Here is a 21137-nt window from a genome sequence, read left to right on the forward strand (position 1 = left end):
TCAATAATATGTGAACAAAGCAGCATCAGCCATTATCTCAGGAGCTCCAGTGCAAACGGGGGAACAATTTTAACTGTTTCTGTCAAACTAAACACTCAAACATAAATGCCCACTGTCCACCTTCGCATTACACTAAGCCTGATTAACACGTGTTCTTGTAAAAAAACGAAAATAAAATTTAGTTTCAGCAGGTGTCAGTCTTCTTGAAAACGGATGTGCTTATTAGCCTCCTTTGCTCGGGCAATGATGATTTTTTCTGCTTTAGATATGAGCTGAAGAGTAAGAGGAAAAATGAGAAATGACACTTAGTAGCATGTAAACAGAAGAGAGAGCTTTGTGTGTGTGTGTGCACACTTTGCATGCATTTTTTTGCCTATTTTGGATATACTTTTTTAATCCTCTGACTAAAACCTGGTCCTTATTAGTTACTGTAGAACCTCATTTCTGAGGAACTTGTTTAGTTCAGAGCTGATATTTGAATTGTGGTGTACATATATATTGATTTATTTAATAAGAACAATGTCGTTTAACATAGTTCCAAGACAGAGAATGAAGCTGATGTGCTGCACAAAGAGTTTAGTCCCTAGTTGGGCTTTTGTACATAAAATACAGCATACAAAAGTTTAAAAACACATGACAGTGCATAGGTTCAGGTTATGACTTTCATATTATGGTTTAAGTTGGGCTGTCCAAAAGAATGGAAGCCAATGCAGTGTCTGAAGAAGAATAGCAAACCTATCGTGTTTTGCTCAGATGCAAAACTTATCCTAGGTATCTCAGGTTACATCCTTAAATGGACCATATTAGATCTTACAAAATATGCTGTTTGTTCTGTATGTTGTACAGTCTGAATATTACTATTTAGAACTGTGGATAAGTCTGAATAAAATGCATCAAAAAATGAGTTAGTTTGAATTAGTTACTATTTAGAAAAATATATATATTGTTGTATACAATGAAATGCATGTATTTTTCTATCGTTTTTAAGTGAATACAGAATGATCTCACCTTCTCCGTTCCCCTCTTCTTTTCTCTCGGGCGATTCAACTTGACCTGACGGTCCACTAGGATCTTCTGCCAATACCTTTGTTCATGGTCACCTTTGAAGGAAATAAAAAAAAAGCTACTTTTTCACCTGAAAAAACTTAATTCATTGAGTTCAACTAAGAAACCTTGTGGAATTAAACTGAACCTGAGCCGAGCTGTGCCAATAAATTATTTTCACCGGCATCAATAATGGAAACCAGTGTGTGCCAGGCTCAGTCATTCAGATCCTCTCCTTAGTTACCGTATTATTTACATGTGGGTCACGTGAGTCCGCAAACAATATACACTTGACACTGTGCGACAGATAATAATTTTAAAAAATCATACCTGAGAGAATTTCAAGTTTCCAGCTGTGCTCTCTCTGAATCTCCGCTCTGACGGCATTGATAGCTTTAGCTTCCTCTGGGGAGTGAAACCGGATGTGACCCTCAGCATCTCCCTCCAGAATGTCAATGTATGCCACTGGTGATATTTTGGACAAGGCATCCTGCGCACACACACATACACAGACAGACCTAAGCTTAACTTCAATTCATGCCTATATGCTGAACATCATTAAAAGTGACTATAAAAGGTAATGTGTGCAGTAAGTTATACTGTACCTTGATGAACTTTCTCCCAGGTAGCGGTTTGATGTCCGTGATCTTAATGATGACACCACTGGTAAACTGAGGACCCAGGTTTACGGCTTTTTCACTTTTTTCACTTTTTTCACTCTTATCTGCAAGAAAACACAAACCATTAAACCAACCTGTGTCAAGTTTTTTTCATAGCTGAAATCAGTTACATTCTAATATGATGCTGCAGAACGAAGATGCTTAGACGATAGTATGTTCCCTCTGCCAAGACTCTATAATCTCAGTGTGTAGCATCAGTCTGTTATCCTTTTAACTTATCTATTTATTATTAGATTACTTGTTGATTGCACTATGTATGCTTTTATTAACTAATTGCAGAACCATTACTTATTTTATCTACAGTCTTATCCATTTTGTGAGCTCCTGGATGACTGAATTTCCCTACAAGTATGTCTTATCTTATCTAAGTGCATATTTTAAACCACTTAAAGTGTCAGTAAACTTAAAAAGTTACTTTTTTGACGAGTGGGTATCTACTAATTTGTTGCTCTAGGTTTAGTATAAGGTTACGGAAGAGTATTGCTGCCACATGAGCAAAATAAAAACAGATAATTTTCAAGTTATAACCGTGACATATGAATAAGAATAATGCACATATACCGTAAAAGCAATACTATCTGAACTCAAATTATGTGGCGTAAGTAAGTGGCGACAAATCCCACCGTTTAGATCTTGATGGACCGGTTTCTCCGTTTCCAACGGACCCTTGTGCCGCTTTTGATCGATCTTAGTGATGCACCTCTTGAGTGTCGTCATGCTGTTCTTTTGCAGGGTCAAGTACTCCTCCTTCAGTTCAAGCCACTCTTTCCTTTAGGCAAAAAGAAAAGAGGAAGACAGATGGCCAGTTAGAGGTGTTTTTGAGTCTGAGGTACTTTCATTTATTAATTTTGACGTATGAAGAAAAAAGGGGATGTAGGGATTTACTTTGAAAGAACACGCAGTGGGATGACTTCCTCCCCAATTTTCAGTTTTTCCTTGTGCATCTTTTTTCTCTTCCTCTTCGCTTTGACTGTTGAATCGTCTCTGTTTTCTTTCCCTTCCTCAACACCTCTCTCCGTGTCACTTTGAGAGGGTGGATCTGACAGAGAGAAGTACAAAAAGCAAAGCCACAGTTTTATTGCTGCAAAAAATGCCAATCATATCTATCTATAAATACCAGGAATGTCTGTATGTGTGTGTCTGTGTTATAATGAAACAAGAATAACAAGATAAGTGGAATGCGTAGGGGGTAAAAGGGAAGTAATCCGTTTCTGTTAACAGTCTCATTTTTATATCTCAGACCAGCAGATACTACAATCACTTACCATCCTGAACAAAATCTTCCTCCTTCAATCCAGACTCGCTTTCACTGGTTTTTCTCATCTTTGATGGCAGCTCACTTTCAGGACCTTCTACCGTCTGTGACCGTCGTCTTTTTTTCTCTGACAGTTTGCCCACAGTCTTGGTGCTGCTGGCCACCTCTGGCTTAAAATCCCCCGCTGCAGAGTGCTTCCTCTTTTGTTCTGATGGCTGTGCTTCCATCGCCTGCTCTTTGGCTTCTTCTGTAGGCTTAGGCCCTGTGGTGCTGTCTCTCTTTTTCTTCTTCTTTTTCTTCTTCTTCTCCTCTTCCTCACCTGTCGCACACAGACGGGTCAAGAAAATGGGGATGAACACAACAATTTGTGGCAATCTTCATTTTCTCAGTGCCAAGCCGGCATGACTGATGAGATTTAAATTCTCATCAGTCAGGGACGTAGAGGAAATATGACAGTTTAATTGAAATTACTGTACCCAATTGTAGAGAGTCAACTGGCACAGGAATCGGCTTCCTATTTTTTGTCTTGGGGAAAATCCCCGGTTTTCTTGGCGCATCTTCAGGAGGGTTATTCAGCATCTGTTTTCAGAGATCAACACTTCCCGTGAGTTCTTTTTTCGACCACAAGCAAACACTGGACTGACACGAATCATCACATATCTCATATTTATATTACCTCTATGGCTTTCTGTGCTTGTTCCTCCGTCTCAAACTCAACAAACGCAAAACCCTTGGGTTCACCTGAAGTCTTGTATCTCGGTATGCTAACATATACGACATTCCCACATTTTGTGAACACTCTTTCTATCCAGCTGTGCGTCACATCCTTGGGCAAAAGTTCCTGTTACAAAAGAGAGGGGAAAAAAGAAAGGATTTTTCCTGGTAAATTCATATATATATATATATTAAAAAAATCATAATAAGCAGCAAGAAAATCCAAGTCTCAGCAAAGAAATGACCTCAATGTCAACGCTTACAAACACCTTGTGCATTTAGGTACGCTTTAAAATTCTTATTATTCCAAAAGAGTAAAAATATCTCAACCAAATAAAATCTTTTTACCACATAGACTGTGCGGCTGTCTGTATCATTCGGTACGTCTCCAACCGGAAACTGCCGTCGTACTTTAGCGCCTTCCAAGTTAACCTGAAAAACAAAAAAAGTGTCTTTCTTTGGAAATGTACACATCATTTAATCTTAGATTGGGACATTTATGAGGTGTTTTGTCGGAGAAGTACAAACAAAAACAACAAATTCTGTACCTCAACGACAGAAGAATTCTTTAGGGCCCTTGCAATCAGCTTGGCGTCCGTTGTGAGCTTTTTCATTCGATTGAAGCTCGTCAACAAAGATATATCAACATCTGAGACACATGAAATTATTTGTTAACCACAGTACCACAGAAACCACACATTCGGACCACAGTTTGCTCTTCGGATTTTGTCTGAATGCACCACAGATATTGAGATGGTTAGTGGTCACTGAAAGAATCACTGGCAACCACATTGACAAAAAAAAGCTTGTATGAAGCTTTGTCCCCCAAATTTGGCATTTGTGAGCAAGCCTTCTATAAACAACCCTTACCCTCTACAATGAAAAGTATTTTTAACTTTACGAGATTTTAATGAGAAATAGTATGATTTATTTTGACTGAATAAAACTGCTGAAGCCTAATATCCTTTTTCAGCTGAAGTTTTGTGATGCATATGTGGATACTACCTTTGCAATGTGAAATAAGATTGGAACTGGATTGGAATGAACAAAATAATATAATTCTAATTGCACATTTAGTACGCAAGAACACTTATAGGAACATTGGCAAGTGCAGATAAGAGCAAAATGGTGTCAATATCTGGGGCTAGTGACTGGCACTTACATCCATCATCTGCCTCATCGATGAGTTTTCTCAGAAAACGGTCCTTGTGAAGGTTGACGTCTCCAAACCAGAACTCCACCTGCTTCTTCACATCACCTAGCAGTTGTTTTACTCGGGAGCGCTTCTTCTTCATTTCTATGTCCTTCTCCTTGTCCTTGTCCTTGTCCTTGCTGCTGCGCTCTGTGGGACCAGCATCATCAACACGATCTGGTCCCCTCTCTGTGTCAATCATCCTAACGGTCAGACTGAAACAACACATGCAAGAAACACACATTTTATATTTGTCTCCAACTTCACGGGGTTTATTAACTAAATTAAACGAATGTCAGTCGTAGAATACACATGCAATGATTTTAAATAATAAGAGTGAACATAAAAGACAGCAAGATTCATGATAACGCCTGCCTGTTAATTAGTGATATATCTGTTAGCCATCACTACCTTTAGCATACTATCGTGGAAGTCAATTCGCGGGCAGAGACATTTTAAAAAAATGCTACAGCCACAACCCGTGCGATTTAGATTTGGTAAAATATTAACTTAAAAATCCAACTGCCACGCTTATCTACAGAACTCACCTTTTTCAAATGTGGACACAGTTACTTATTGCGCGTAGCAGGAACAATAAACAAGAATAAAACAGAGCACAGAATAGCCTCCGTTCAATAACACGTCGCAGGATGATTACGTCACAGCAGCCACTTCCGCTGTAAGCATTACAAAATAAGGTGTGTGTGGCTGCAGTGAAAATAGGCGTTCATACAGGTTACAATTGACTGCAACAACGAGATGTATTACAATGCCCTTCACAAAAAATACACTGTCAAGTCAGAGTAGGAGATAATATAGAATATTCACTCCAAGTCATTTTACTGCCACCACGAATAGTATTGTTTATACTTTAAGTAGACACGATCGGCGCATGCGGTACATCAAGGCCGGTTAGCTCAGTTGGTTAGAGCGTGGTGCTAATAACGCCAAGGTCGCGGGTTCGATCCCCGTACGGGCCATCGTTTTTAAATTTGAGGAGTAAATACTCCTTATTTTAATGGTCTTTGATTTTCTTTGATTTTTATTATCATTATTAACAATTCTTATCATCATTATTATTGTTGTTTTTAATAATAATAAACTTCAAAGCCAAATATATTATTGTGACCTACATTTTTCATGTGATGTTACATTATGCATGGATATTTTTGGTTCCTATTTCCTATTATTGTTTTCATTTTTTATTGTTTCAACAAATCATTTAACATCACACACAGATTTGATGACATTTGCATTTATTATCTTACAGCTGGTGGTAAGAATAGATGTTGTAAGAACAACATTAGTCAGAGTTTCAAAATATTCTCAAACTTTTTGAGCTTCTTGCACAGCTCTTCCTCAGTGCAGGACTCAATCCTGTGCTTGATGAGCTGCGATAGTTGCTTGTAGAAGGTCCTCGCCCACTTAGCTTCTAAGCAGTGCGCCGATATGTTGCACACTTTATGGAGTACCATCAGTAGTTTGTCATTGCTGCTAACTTCACAGCGCCTGAAGACCCACTCCCCCCATGCCTCCCACATCTCTTCATCATCTGTGAAGGTCACAGTAATGCTTTCTTGGCTGCACCAGGGCTCTGGCTCTTGGTCATTCATGTTATTCCAAATGGCCCTAAAAATGAAGAGAATCACCAGAGGCTTATGAAAAAAAAAAAAATAATAAATTAAATATAGTTGAGAATTATCCATTTGAAAAGGTACACCACTTACACAACTTTTTTCAGAGGAAATGGGGTCAAGTCAATGAGTGACAGAAGACCTTGGGCGCTCACTCTGTTGCCCTCCATCCTGTGGAATAACAGTAAAAAATGAATAGCCCTATTGTCACAAATCCCAATTTCCCTCATCGACCTCAACAAGGTGCAACAACCTCTATCTTCAATCTTCCGCGAAGCTAAGGGGAAAACTCTCAAAATCCCCTCTGACACGGGACAGAACAGAATTATACAGTTGTGCTGTGACGTCATAAACTGGGCTTATAGTAGCTTCTGCTTCTTCTGATTGTGTCGGTGGAAATGCACATGACAAGGGACCTTCCACGTTTATTACACGTACAAAGCATAGCTACGCTAAGTGATGTCTAACCTGTGATGTAAGCAATAGACCAGGTGAGAGAGGAAGGACAGGGAAAACCCTGTATGTAATTATGCTCATGGTAAAGTGCCAGTGGCAATAGGACTTGTAATGTAATGCTTCTTACCACAATTCTTGAAGAGACTTTTTAATCCGAATTGCATGAGTAAGCATCAGCAGTTCATCATCACCAATGTTTGACCATCCAATGCTTAAAATGGAGAACAGAAAGTGGTGATTTTTTTCACGAGACAAAATAAAACATATCCTCTTAAATAGAGAAGGGTTCCTCCTTTTCCGCGGACAGTTAGTATTTTAGATTTGACAGTCAAAACAAATCAAATCTCTGACATCTTACCCCAGATGGGTTAAACTGTCTGATACTTGCAGCACCTCAGCAACGACCTGGACTGTGTCCATATCAAGGTTGTTTTCTCCAAGCCTTAAAAGTGAAGTTATGATATTGATATTAGCATTGGCAAAACTAAATCAAAGGGAAATTGAGATGGAAAGGATCACAGCGTGGGTTGATGGAACTTACCAAAGACTCTCACATCGAAAGAGCAGGGGTTGGATATCTCTGAGAGCCACACAGCTTACTCCAGTACCCGTCAGATCTAACTCTGATATTTTGCCCTTTGTGACATTAAGGAAGTACTTGATGGCATTGTAATCCATTTGGGAGAGTGTTTCATCACTCACGTTTACTCGCAGCATCTTTGGTTGCACGGCAGTGGCTAAAGCGGGGTCCTGCTGCTCAAACAGGCAGTGTAAATGATTTAAGATAAGGGCCCCACTGTCACAGAGTGCTGTAAGTTCTCCGACGATCCTCTGGCGATAGGTGTCCGCTTTTTCTTTGTGGTAACGTAGCCCTAACTGTCTTGAAAGGAGATTAGCGTTGCGTTCAGAGAGGATTCCAGACAGGAATCGATTAAAAAGGTCCAAATGTCCATTGGGCGTACTCTCTGTGGGACTTACAGTGGGTTGAATCGCATCAGGTAGTGGGTGATCTGTCGCTGCACAATAAACTGCAGCAAAGAACTCTTGAACAGTAAGGTGTGCAAATGAATAAACTTCCTCTGTGCAGCCAGGCTCTTGTGCTAAAGTCTTGTCAAGGAAAGTGCTAACAAGGCTGCATCCCTCTAATGCTGCAAGATCTTGATCGCTGCTGTAAAATAGTGTTTGCTGCTCCATCAGCTTGTTGTAGGCAAGGCGACCCAGTTTCAGCACTACATCAGACAGCTGCTGTGTGCCCCCTTCTTTTTGCTCTCGAAGAACCGTTTCAGCTCTTGACTGAGTGTGAGAGCGAATCAAAGCCACCAGATACTGCACATAAATGTCTGTCATTGTTTTAGGGCTTTCTCCGAAGAGATCTTTGCTCTCTTTCAGGATACAACAGACAATGCAGCAAAAGGCAGGTATGTAGCACAGCGTTAGCATGAGTTCATTTGCAGAAACAACTGCAAACATTTGATCCGCAAGGGCACTGTCTTTGAAATAACGTGAAAAGAAATCTTGAACTTCAGTCAGGGAGAAACCAGCAATGAGCACAAAGCGGTCAATGCAGCCCACCGGGATGTAGCTGAAGGCTGCCGGTCGACTTGTAAGTATGACAGAAGCGTTGGGCAGAAGTTCACCCTGTATCAGACTCCCTAAGATCTCCACGACCTCTGCATCATCATCTGGCTCAGTCACAAAAATGTCTACATCACAGCTTCTGTAGTGTCTGAACTCATCAAAGCCGTCCAAGATGATCAGCAGCTTGTTGTCATTGGCCAAAATGCTGTCCATTTCTTTGGCGAGGTGCCTGTACTTTCGCAAAATCAACTCTCGAAGGTTTGTGGGTTTCTCAATCAGATTCAGGTCTCTGAAGGTCATGTGGATGATAAAATCAAATGAAACATGGTCCTTGTCTCTGCCAAAATCATAAAGCATCTTCTGCACCAGGATGGTTTTTCCAATGCCGGCCACCCCCGTGACGAGAACTTTCTTGACTGGACGGTCTCCATTTGGGCTTGAAAAGAGTTCTGCTGGTGCAATTTTCTTGTGTGTTGCTGACTTCTGCTGCAAAGAGAGTCGCTTCTGTCCAAATGTTAGAACCTCATGTCTTCTGGTCTCTAAGCCCTGGTGTCCGTCAACTAATAAAAGATTGACATAATGTTTGGAAAAAAGTATTTTCTCTCCGTGTCGCGTGTTGTAGAGGAGCATGTTCTCACTTCGGCGTCTGAGGACATCTTTATGCTTTTGTTTGACTTTGTTGTACTCTGCAAAAACAATAAAGCATAGTAAAAATGTATTTTATTATTTATTATTATTTACAGTTATGCTCATAAGTTTACAATACCCTGAGAGAATTCATGATTTCTTGGCCATTTGTCAGAGAATATGAATGAAAACACAAAAACAACTGTGCTTTTTAAATCATAATCACAACACAAACTACCCAAATGAACCTGATCAAAAGTTGACATACCCTGGTGATTTGGCCTGATAACATGCACACAACTTGACACAAACAGGTTTGCATGGCTTTTAAAGGTAAACATCTTCAGGAAACGGATATAAGAAAAGATCCACACCCATAAACACTACATTTGAAAAGGAGTCAACAAGGCCTGTGATGAAAGGTGCACCATTCCTACTGCAGTAAGTTATCAAAAAATACTGGAGGAAAATGCGCACTCGTCAGCCCTGAAGCTGTGCATGGGACGACAATGATCACAAACACAAGGCCAAGTCGACCTGTCATTGGCTACAGCAAAATAAAGTGAAGGTTTCTGGAGTGGCCATCTCAGTCTCTTGACCTCAATATCATTGAGCCACTCTGGGGAGACCTCAAGTTCTTGCAAGACGGCAAGACAATTTACAAGAACTGGAGACTTTTTGCCAGGAAGAATGGGCAGCTTTACCATCTGAGAAGAAAAACAGCCTCATCCACAACTACCACAAAAGACTTCAAGGTGTCATTGATGTTAAAGGGGGAAATACACGCGATTAAGAACTGGGGTATGTAAACGTCTGATCAGGGTCATTTAGGTAGTTTGTGTTGTGATTATGATTTAAAAAGAGTAAACACAGTTGTTTGACAACATGTAATGGCTTCAGCCAACCACTAACCATGCTTCATATTCTCTGAAAAATCATAAATTCTGCCAAAGTATGTAAACTTATGAGCACAACTGTACGTCACTGCTTGTAAAACAAGAACAATACATACCTATGGACTGAGGCTGAATGTTAAGTTCCTTGGAGTGTGTCTGTGCCTCTTGCTGATGATGCCTTCTAATTGTGAGGAAAATGTTGATTGCCCCCTCACCTTTGCACTCCAAGATATCCAAGACCTTCCTTACTCTTGAACGCGGCCCCAACTGACACAGCACCTCCTCACAGTCGTCACGATTGAAAACATCTTGACTCACTAAAGCCTCCACCAGTGAGTCAATCCATCCTTCCAGTTCATCAACGAGGGACACTCGCAGGACCCTGATTGCTGTCAAACAAGAATTGCAACCATCGTTTTCCACCATAACTGATCTGCAGCAATGCCAAGTACAAATGAATAGTATCCACGTATTATCTGCTGATGATGCCAATTTGTAAAACAGAGTCTTGGTACATGTTGTGGTAAAAGTGTTTTCCTCTAACAGCAATGAAATGCATGCCCCTGTTTGAGAGCTGAGAAGTAGAGTGAGCAGTGCGGTGTAAATGCAGAAAGAGGAAGAGCCTTTTCTCTTTTTCAAAATGTGTCATAGGAATGTTGAATGTCTCGCTCTGCTGCTTCACAGGGGAACCTGTTTCATTGATACTATTATTACCCTTTCACTGATCAGTCAAAGTGATCAAGCGGACATTAAAACATTGGTGGACTAAGCAGCAGTTGTATTACAGACCAGGATTGGGAAAGAAACTCACTGTTGAACTTGTGTCCACTGGGAAAAAGCCCTTGGAAAGGAGGCCTGGATCATGTCATTGAGAATTAAACTTGGTTGTGATTGGCCGGTGATCCTAGAACAAGCATGCAACACTCTCTCATGTGCACTGCAAATGATAAAGCAGGCCAGTAAAGAGACTGACAGGGCCAGTCAAAACGTGAAGAAATAGCTGACATTCCAGCAGCCCACAAATATGAGCCCACTGGCTGACTCTGCTACTGACAAACTTTCATAAACAATCCAATTTGAACATCTTAATCTGATAATGCAGTCAGGATGTACGTCCAGAATGAGTAATCACAACAAACAGATTATGAAAGGAATGTATTTGGTTTTATTTAATGATAAACCAGGCATGAGCAGAGAGCAACACATCAAGTCACCAGTAGAGGGTCCCCATTGCATGCACATCAAATACTATCAGCTGTTTTAGAAATTAATACTTAAACCCCAGCCCTCTGATTATTTACAAAAGTATGCACAGGAACACAAATTGAAATAAATAGTTGAAAGACAATTATGTACAGAAGTTAAGAGCATAAGGGAAATATTAATGATGTTTTCATCTCAAATAAATCAATGGATGGCACCGCAATGAAAAGGCAAAGTAGTCTCCTGCAATGGTTTGTGTTGCCTATGAAGATGAAAACGATGAAAACGTGTAATGTCAAAAGTGCCAAACCATTACAAAAAAATAAAATTGTTTCAGCAAACATCCAAATATGACACAGATGCCATATTTACACATTTTTAAAGTTCAACTAACTCATTTTTCCTAGGTAGAAGAGTAACAAAAATAGCTGCTTAAAGTCCCCAAAAAGGTAAAAAATACAAAATATATTCTTCCCTGGACAGGATGGGCAGACGTGAAAATACTCATCCCACGTTTACACGGGCTGCAACGTCTCAAAGTGGTTAAAGGGACATTTTTGACAAATATCTTTCCAAAAAAAATATTGAAATCGTAAAACAAAATATATAGACAATGTGACATAACAAACTAGATTTAAAAAAAACAACAAAAAAAAACTCCACAAGCATGTTCTTAACAGAGTTTAGTGCAAAATTGTCTATTTCCAAAAACTGACTTGCTCCAGTCTGATATACCTCCTTTAGTGCAACACATGCAAGATAATGCATTATCATATTCTCCTTTCAACTCTGCCAAAATTGCAGTGAAAAACATCTGCAATCCCACTCTCTTTCCTTCTATAAATGACTTGATCAATCACTGCTGTCCTCGTATGCTAAATTAAAATGGTAGCACAGATCTTGATCCATTTTCCAGAAGGCTAATACCGAATGTATAGCATTTATCAGATATTAGTCTTTTAGTCATTTCAACATTTTCCCTTTTATATACAGCACTGTGCTGTATTTCACTGCATTACACCCACAATAAAAATCGAAACTATTTAACAATACTGTTTTGAAGATCACGACACACAACTATCCAGTGGTTTTCACAAACTTGGGGGTTTTAGCCAGAATCCCTAGGTAAAAAGTCAGTCAATTTTAAAAGTCTAATAATTACACATTTGTGTACTGAATGCTAATGCTATTGCTATTTAACCCTGAAACAGCACCACATAGCAGTAATGCAGACAGGTTTGGTGTAACGTCTCTTTTTACAAGCCCCTCTTTATGAAATCATGCAGTAACCTCATGTTCCTTTTGTTCACAAATGGAAATGTGTCTCAGTCACTTGTAACTTACTCTGGAAAGCTGCTAAAAGTGAACTTCAGAATTGAAAGAAAAGAGTCAAAGTGAAGCCTTCATTAACACATACATCGCTCCTCAAAAAAAACAATACTCTCTAATTCAAACCCACACATTGCATCTTTGACAAAAATCGTTAACAGCCCCTCCAGGTATATGACCATGCAACTCATCCAGATCTGTTCATCGAAGGCAGTTGTTGTGTTTGGATGGGGCATAGAGGTTTCAAGTCTCTGTTGGCACCTTCCCTGACTTCTTCAGGTTTTCCACCGTTCTCATCTCCGGGCTCTTTCGTCTCAGGTGTTTTGGCAGGAGTGACAGCAGCGACTCTTAAACTGGGGCAGTGGGCAGAGCTCCAGCTGTCGAACCCTCTCACAGTACCTTGTGCTGTCTCGGCACTCGCCTGCTGGAATGCAAAGAAGATACTAGTTGATGACACAGACTCACTGTAAGCCTCATCAATTTTCCTCATTAAAGTCTTCATCCAGTTATTCCAATGCTTGTTTTTTGAAAAATGCCAAAGAAGTGGGCTGAGACCTGAGTGAGGGAGAGGAGGGAGAGTGCAGAGCAGTGAGGGGGTGTGGTCTGTCTCACACTGATTAGACAAGAGAGTGATGAAAGAGGGAACAATTGACACTAGCATGGACGAAAACAGCCAATGGAAAAAAATGTGAATGCAGTAGCTGGTGTTTGACCAGAGAGAGGCAGTAGGCAGGTCCATTTTTATCACAGCAATAGTAATTGTAATACTTTACACTAAATCACTAGTAGCGGTGATTGCTCAAAGACAGCAAGGGATGTCAATAAATAAATGGTGAAATATGTCCTGTTGGGTTTATATTTCATTCATAAAAGTTCATTAGAACACAATCAGCCGATTAGTTAATGCAGAATCACCTGTTTAGCACAAATCGTTCATTCCATGGCAGCACTGTGGTGAGCGAGACAGTGATTGGATAAATGCAACATAATCTTCACTTCCAGGGAAGCTCAGCTACTCTTGGTTTGAGATTGAAGCAGTGGGAGAGCTTGGATGCTGGATCCTGGATGAATGATGATTGGAGAAACTGACTGGGAGGCAGATCCACTGTTTGATTGACAGCGCTGCAGAAATATACAGCCTTTTCTTTCTCAATCCCATGTGGATTTTGTGAGCGAAGTTGAGTTATTTACTTGGCGGAATAGCCCATTTCCATTTGTACATACAGTATCAAAACTGTAAATAAAAATACTAATAGCATTTGCTTGTTTCAGTTTGACACAATTTTTGCGCTTCTTTGTTCAAGAGCAACGTGAGTTTGGTCGTGGACCAGCAACCGCCACTGATTACTACATAACCATATTAGACTTAGACTTAGACTTAGGATGTACATAAAAGGAAAGTGACTCAAAGTTTCATTCACATTTTTTTAGGAATAGATACTTGATACATACTGTACATCCCCTTTCAGGGAATGCAAGTCATTCTGTGAAAGAAAAATCTTCTCAGAGTTCAATCACAACTAGATAGTTGTATCAAATAAAGTCATTTTAAGTAGACAACACCTTACATTATTTACGGAGTGTCTCACCTCTTCCACATGACATAATATTGCATCGCTGCCAACTGGGGGGGCGTGGCCTCCACATGCAGTGATGTTCACGTGTAGCCTTGCCAGTGCGACGGTGAGTGCAAGTCACCTGCCGTGACTGGAAACCATGTCTTCCGCAGGTTGCAGTGCACTGGGTCCACGGACCAATACGCCAGTGCAGGGCGCAGCCATCTGAGGAGCAGTTCTTCAGAGAGCTCGGCCTAAAAATACAAACGGACACACACAAAAGACAAATAACTGCTTTTTCAATGAAACACAAGACATCACCAATACAAAAAAAAATCACCTTCCATAGAACACATCAATTCATTGTATGTTGACCAAGTTTACCTGCGAAGTCCAATGCACATCCTACTGGGGACTTTGGTTCCATTTATGTTTTGGCAGTAGACATGGCGGTGCTGTGTGGCCAAACTGGGTCCTATACACTGACCATGACACTATAAGCAGAAATTTGAACCATTAATTAAAAGTAATTGCATTGCTCTGACTACATTTTAAATACAAAACATTGCAACATTTGGTTTACACTATTAAATAATGTATACTAAAAAACAACATAGTTTCTAATCAAATAGAATAGATATAGATATTTACAAAAAACTGGGGGAAAAATGGCAGAAGAGTTCACAGAAAAAAGGTAGATACAACCACTGGTTGGGCTCTGATAGAAAATCTTTAGACAATTTTCTTGATCACATTTTAGTCTCATTGTCATATAAATGATTCAAATGTATGCAATGAAAATTTTCATTTTGCACAAGGCTACTTTGTCATCTATATTATGAACTGAAAATTGTTTTTTTCAAATGAAATAGAAAAGTTCCTTCCCCCCTAAGCCTGTCTTGACACAGTCCATTTAGTGACCTTTTTGCTAATCAATCTGAAAGTATCCGTTCAATTCTATGTGATCTCACCGGCCCCCAAAAGGTTGTGGTCCATCTGGTGCATGGCAGAAGGTTGCACAGCCTGCTGTCAGAGGGTCTCCTGCCTGTTTCAAGGCAGAACTGGCTCTCCACCTCTCCCGACGTTCCCTCAGGACCCCTCATGCAGCGGACACTCCTGGTCTGGGAGCCACCTCCACAAGTGGCTGAACATGGTGACCAAGGATCAACTCGCCACCTTATCAAACTGGAGATGAAAAGGGCAAATGATAACTCAGGAGAAAAGCTTTTTATTATTTTGTTTGCACACACAAACAAATTACTTAAAGAATGTCAGCTGATTTTACTAAACTCAACATCCATCCATTCATTGTCTACTGCTTTATCCGCCAAATGAGGGTTGTGGAGCTGCTGGTACCAATCCCAGCTGATATAGGGTGAATGGCAACCCGGACAAGTCGCCAATACATCACAAGTCCAAAATATAGAGACGAACAACCATCATTCACATACTCGCACCTACAAAGAATTAAAGGGATACTTCACCGATTTGAATGTGGCTTTGTATTGCTAGAATAGCAGTAGTATTTTTTAGAAAATGTGCTTCCTTCCCTCAGTTTTTCACTGAGTTGTAAAAAAAATCTGTTTTCCATTTTCAAAATGTGCCCTACTGTGATGCAAAACGCGTCATTTGACTCACAGTAGGGCACATTTGGATAAGGGAAAACTGATTTTTTTACAAATCAGGGAAAAACTGAGGGAGGGAAGCACATTTTCTAAAAAATACTACTGCTATTCTAGCAATACAAAGCCACATTCAAATCGGCGAAGTATCCCTTTAACCTCTGCATGTTTTTGGAGTGTTGGAGGAAACCAGAGAACCTGGAGAAAACCCCCACACACAGGGAGAACATGCGAACGCCACACAGAATGGCCTAACAGCAACCTTCTTGCAGTACAGTGATGTAAATTACCTGAGGCGACAGCCTTGTCCCTGACACAACTCTTCTGATTGGCTGCTGTTACTTCTCTCAGAGCAAATAAGGCCATTTACTCCCATACTGTTACCTTGACCACAATTGCTTCCTTTGCTACCTGGAAATACAGCAAAGACATACATGTGAGGCTTTGAAGACAAGCAGAAATCAAAACAGGAATATGTAGTTAAAATGGCTGACAATATAAATTATGTCTGTAACTGTTTAAATCTCATAGCCTGAGGGTGGAGATGGGATGAAGGATGAACAACACATAGTTATGTGCCCATTTACACAGGATATCCTTCACGAATATGAAGGAGCGTTTGAGAGCACAGATAGACAAACATTACTGGAGATACACAGCTGCCTTTCATGTTCGGAAAATCAGTCCAGTCAGAGTCCTTTACTTTGGATGGAAAAGTGGACTTTCTTGGAAATGAATAACCGGTTTAAAACATTTGTTTAATTTTCATAATGTGTTTGTCATATGTGTATTTGTTTTTGTATATAGTTTGGACCCCATTGTCTTTTTACTAAATAACTAAAGTCTCTTTACAGGTATGGTGCCTAGGTTTTTGACATTTAGCACTAGAGCCTCTTTATATTTATTTATCATACAGAACAAGAAAATTGGGGGGAACAATTTCTTTGAAATATAGCTAATTGTTGTCGTATGTGCAAAAAGAAATGTTGGACCATAATGAAGAACACAGTAGCTCTTGGATTTAATGGGTTTTCATAAAGATTGTGACTTATTGAATCAAGGAGATGAAGGACTGTGCAGCTCATGGGTGACCCGACGTGTTGACATTCCTCATCAGGGATTCAGGCAGATGAGGCTGAGTAAAAGCTTACTATCTATCTGCGTCTGTGATGTGGTGGGTCTATGTGTGTGTTCCTCAGAAAAGAATGCTTTCCCAGAAATTCTTAGCCTGAACCACAAAAGAACAACACAAATTACTTTAAACTGGACTACATAAAAGTATATTAAGGCAAACTTAACTTGACGTCGGGGTAATACTGGCTGTAATCTGGTGTGTGTGTGTTGCTATAAAAACATATTTCAGTGAAGTCACAGGAATATGGTCATGATCTTCTCATTACAGAGCTTCACTGGGGCTGTATCACATGTAAAGAAAGCTTATAGGCAGAATGTTTTATTACTTATGTTGTATTTTCAGTGTTTATGCTTAATTAAGTTAACTCCAGCACCATAACAAACAGATCTGTCAAGGATATAATTATCTTTCATCTGTTGGCAAGAAAGTGAATTTGACTGATGGATATTGTAGGGGTAAGTAGTTAGGTAGATAGGTAGGTAGGCAGATAATAGGTAGGTAGGTAGGTAGGTAGGTAGGTAGGTAGGTAGGTAGGTAGGTAGGTAGGTAGGTAGGTAGGTAGGTAGGTAGGTAGGTGGGTGGGTGGGTGTGTTGGTTGGTTGGTTGGTTCGGTTGGTTGGTAGAAAGTTAAGTTGATTGGATGGATAGTTGGTTGGTAAATAGGTAGGTAGGTAGGTAGGTAGGTAGGTAGGTAGGTTGGTGGGTGGGTGGATTGGTTGGTTGGTTGGTAGAAAGTTAAGTTGATTGGATGGATAGTTGGTTGGTAGGTAGGTAGGTAGGTAGGTAGGTAGGTAGGTAGGTAGGTAGGTAGGTAGGTAGGTAGGTAGGTAGGTAGGTAGGTAGGTAGGTAGGTAGGTAGGTAGGTAGGTGGGTGGGTGGGTGGGGTGTGTTGGTTGGTTGGTTGGTTGGTTGGTTGGTTGGTTGTTGGTTGGTAGAAAGTTAAGTTGATTGGATGGATAGTTGGTTGGTAAATAGGTAGGTAGGTAGGTAGGTAGGTAGGTAGGTAGGTAGGTAGGTAGGTAGGTAGGTAGGTAGGTAGGTAGGTAGGTAGGTAGGTAGGTAGGTAAGATCTGTGATTCAAGTCAAGAGGTTAGGTAAATTCTCTGACCCCAAGATACATGAAGGTGTTGACCTGTTCTACTGCTTTGCCGTGGATGCATGGAGTGTTCATAGACTGTGACATATTTAAGGTCGTTAAAAAGACCCAGTATGGCAGAGTCATCAATTGTTCATCCATCTTACCTGTAATCTGCAGCCAGGATGAAAGAGATGTTGATCCAAAATGATTCCTGGCAGTGCAGGTGTATAAACCCTCATCCACTTTGCCTGGAGACTGAATCCTAAGCGAGCCAGTGGTCAACATTCCTACTCTGCCAACACAAATGCAAAATGCCCACTGAATATGAAACAGATCTGTCCAAGAACAACACATTACAAAAGTAAATGTAGTTTTAGGGGGTAGTTCTAACCTGCTATTGTAGAGCAGCTCTTTTCCATTCTTTGTCCATGTTAGGGATGGTTCAGGATTTCCCAATGTCTCGCATCTTAACTCCAAACTTTCAACTGGTTTTTGAAGCAGAGCTGGCACTCCCACATGAACTATCATTTCAGATGACGACATTACGACTCCAACTTTCCTAGGCCGCTGGATAATCACTGGGTTTCTGGTTGTGTGCGTTTTTACTTTATAAATAGGCGGCCCGTGAGTAGAAGATTCTGCACTTTCCGGAGGGTGAAGAGTAGAGTCATTAGTTTCACCTTGTGTCATGGTGAGCTCACTGAGCAACTGAGCAATGAGTTGTTCACCCCGTGATCCTCCACGGCCTTCAGAGAGATTGTGCATGATCTCATCGAGCCTGTGGGTATCAGCGACAAGTACAACTGGGCTGGAAACTTTCATGCTTGCGCTCTCATCTTCCAGGATTGACCCGTTCTTTTCACTGGAATGTGGTTTATTGGTAATGTCTTTTTCCTCTTGGAGAGAGCCTTTGAGTTCAAGCAAAAGCTCAACAATGTTGTCATATTGGTTAAGGGAGATGGGTAGTTCCTGAAATTTTTCTCCTGTTGAGGCCACATCAGGCAGCACAACTTTTTGTTGACTGTCGACAAGGACCCATGAGTCTGGAACTGAGAGCTTATGTTTGCTGCCAATAATATTTAGAACAAAATGTTCCCGTGCTTGGCCAGCGATGCAAGTGTAAATCCCAGCATCAGATGCACGAACCTGGTGAATCTTGACACAACCCATTGGCGTAATGGAGAGGTGTGGGAGGCTGACAATGGGTTTCCCATCCTTCAACCATTGAATGTGGCCTTTGCGGAAGTGTCTGGTTGGGCAGCGAAGCACCACAGTTGTCCAGGGCAAGAGGTAGCCATAGCTGCCCACAATCAACTGTATCTTTTTGCCTTTCCTCCACTGTATATAAACTTTCTTCTGGGTCAGGATGGTAGGGTCTGGTTTTACAGAGTCTGTGATCAAATGAACAGGACAGGTGAGTTAATTCATTATTCTCTTTAATCCTCTGCATTCCCTGAAACCAATCAATGTCCACTGATACAGCATATCTACAGTATATCTGGCTCAGTATCAAATCTTTCTTCATATTATGCAGTACAAGAGCACTAAATATAACCAAACAAAGGGTGTCTTACTCTCACAAAGCCTCAGCAAGCACGGCCGGATTCTGGTGGGTCGGGCAATTAGAGAGCAGTTCTTAGGGTCCATGCTCCAATATTGCCCATCTGCCTGGAGTTTTCTGCAGATGGCCTGAAGAGTCTGAATGCCATTTCCACAGGTCACAGAACACTTAAGAAATAAATGTAATTGAAAATATAAGTGATGAGACACTTCATATATGGCATTGCATTTTGAAGACTCGAGAGAGAGGTTACCGCCTTGAGAAAAGCCTACCTGGGACCATTCGGTTGTGACCCAGTGAGGTGGGCACTCTTTCTTGCCACAAGGCTGCTGGCTTACAGGACTTTTAGAAGGGCAAAAAGTCTCGGGTAACTCCAGAATGCTGCCATCCGCCAGCCGCTGTTTGCACAATACCTTTCTCTTTTGAACTCCACCACCACCACAGCTTTGGGAGCACTGCAGAGACAAAACATACAGAGCTGCCAAATGCTCTAGACTAGTTGCTGGGACAGGCATTTATCTTGGTGAACTTTTTACCTGTGCCCAGTCATATGTGTCCCACATTGGAGGGCAGTCGAAGCGGTTGCAGGCTTGGATGGGACTGGGTTTGGGACTATGACAATCTTCATCCCTCATAACTTCTGTGTGGTTGCTGTCCCGAGTCGGATGGTGAATGCAAGTGACAGTGCGGGTCATCAGACCAACCCCACAGGTAGCAGAGCATGAACTCCACTCAACTGTTTCCCACCTGCAACGAGAATGTTCGTCAGTGTCATATCATGCATATGTATTGTAATTTGAGAGATACAGGGGATGAAAACAAGGCTATTATTTGTACATTCTGATCCTGGTGTAATTTTCTTCTAACCTATGCACATGGATTTGATATGAATTTAACAGAAATGCACCATAACTTGCTTTTATTGTTGGGCTGTTTCTGATTATTCACAATTGTTCATCCATCATACACTTGTATGCCCTGTATTCTACAGCCTGTGTCGTCAGAAGGAGTTAAGTCAGAGTTATTGATGTGTTTTTAAATCCCAGCAGAGGATACTCTATGAATCTGTAATATCATGAAAATAAAATCATGAAAGTAAAAACCATATCCTGGCAAAGATACATTCGGCCTGAATTCAGTGACATTTGAGATATCCCTATGGCATTATTTCTTCACCCACATTTCCCAATCACTTACATGAAACAACATGCATGTGATTGTCCAACACAGCGTCAAGCAGGGTGATCAAAGTTACCTTTTTATTTGTCTTGAAAATTATGTGGCACATGTCCACCGAGTCAGTAAATCTTTAGACGCTTCCAAAAGCTTTGGCTTTGACAAAGATGGCAGCAAATGTATTTTTTGCTTGACAGATTAGGTGATATTTTAAAACTATTCATGTTGACTCAAGTGTCCAGGGACTGGGGAAAATTGGGAACGAAGCTTGGTTCTGGAGCGGCACCATGTCCAAAGCTATATCTTATGGCTGTTTCCCTTTAGAGGGAACAGTATCCAGAGAGTGTAGCTTAATATGGGAGGGTGAGGAGGCCTCAGGGAGGAAGCAAAGGGCCAAAGGA

The 21137-nt window shown here is 40.8% G+C and overlaps 3 protein-coding genes across 3 annotated transcripts in view; all 3 read right to left on the bottom strand.

Annotated features, from left to right (window-relative positions):
- Positions 1-68: 68 nt before the first annotated feature.
- On the bottom strand, positions 69-5522 carry larp7 (La ribonucleoprotein 7, transcriptional regulator). The gene is made up of 13 exons (XM_083902224.1): positions 5434-5522; positions 4856-5100; positions 4242-4342; positions 4042-4125; positions 3656-3820; positions 3456-3558; positions 2990-3298; positions 2610-2763; positions 2348-2493; positions 1650-1768; positions 1375-1534; positions 1009-1100; positions 69-272 (listed from the first exon to the last, which is right to left on the bottom strand). The coding sequence occupies exons 2-13, from the start codon at positions 5085-5087 to the stop codon at positions 195-197; spliced, it is 1743 nt and encodes a 580-aa protein (XP_083758350.1). The 5' UTR covers positions 5088-5100; positions 5434-5522; the 3' UTR covers positions 69-194.
- Positions 5523-6192: 670 nt separating this feature from the next.
- On the bottom strand, positions 6193-10502 carry LOC310940126 (NLR family CARD domain-containing protein 3-like; the record flags this gene model as incomplete). Its single annotated transcript, XM_083905057.1, has 6 exons — positions 6193-6514; positions 6613-6690; positions 7103-7186; positions 7334-7417; positions 7517-9239; positions 10193-10502. The coding sequence occupies 6 exons, from the start codon at positions 10500-10502 to the stop codon at positions 6193-6195; spliced, it is 2601 nt and encodes an 866-aa protein (XP_083761183.1).
- Positions 10503-12922: 2420 nt separating this feature from the next.
- LOC310939431 (ADAMTS-like protein 1) overlaps positions 12923-21137 on the bottom strand; it is a gene marked incomplete at its 3' end in the record, with an annotated part of 97757 nt that continues 89542 nt past the window's right edge. Inside the window, exons 17-26 of the mRNA XM_083904186.1 lie at positions 20097-20307; positions 19833-20015; positions 19574-19727; positions 18391-19390; positions 18164-18291; positions 16077-16197; positions 15136-15349; positions 14549-14658; positions 14198-14418; positions 12923-13032 (exon numbers count right to left, since the gene is read on the bottom strand). Of these exons, the coding sequence (XP_083760312.1) occupies positions 12923-13032; positions 14198-14418; positions 14549-14658; positions 15136-15349; positions 16077-16197; positions 18164-18291; positions 18391-19390; positions 19574-19727; positions 19833-20015; positions 20097-20307 (2452 nt within the window). The remainder of the gene's footprint in view (positions 13033-14197; positions 14419-14548; positions 14659-15135; positions 15350-16076; positions 16198-18163; positions 18292-18390; positions 19391-19573; positions 19728-19832; positions 20016-20096; positions 20308-21137) is intronic.

Source organism: Microchirus variegatus (assembly GCF_963457635.1).
Source record: "Microchirus variegatus genome assembly, chromosome: 2".
In the NCBI taxonomy this organism is placed as follows: domain Eukaryota; kingdom Metazoa; phylum Chordata; class Actinopteri; order Pleuronectiformes; family Soleidae; genus Microchirus; species Microchirus variegatus.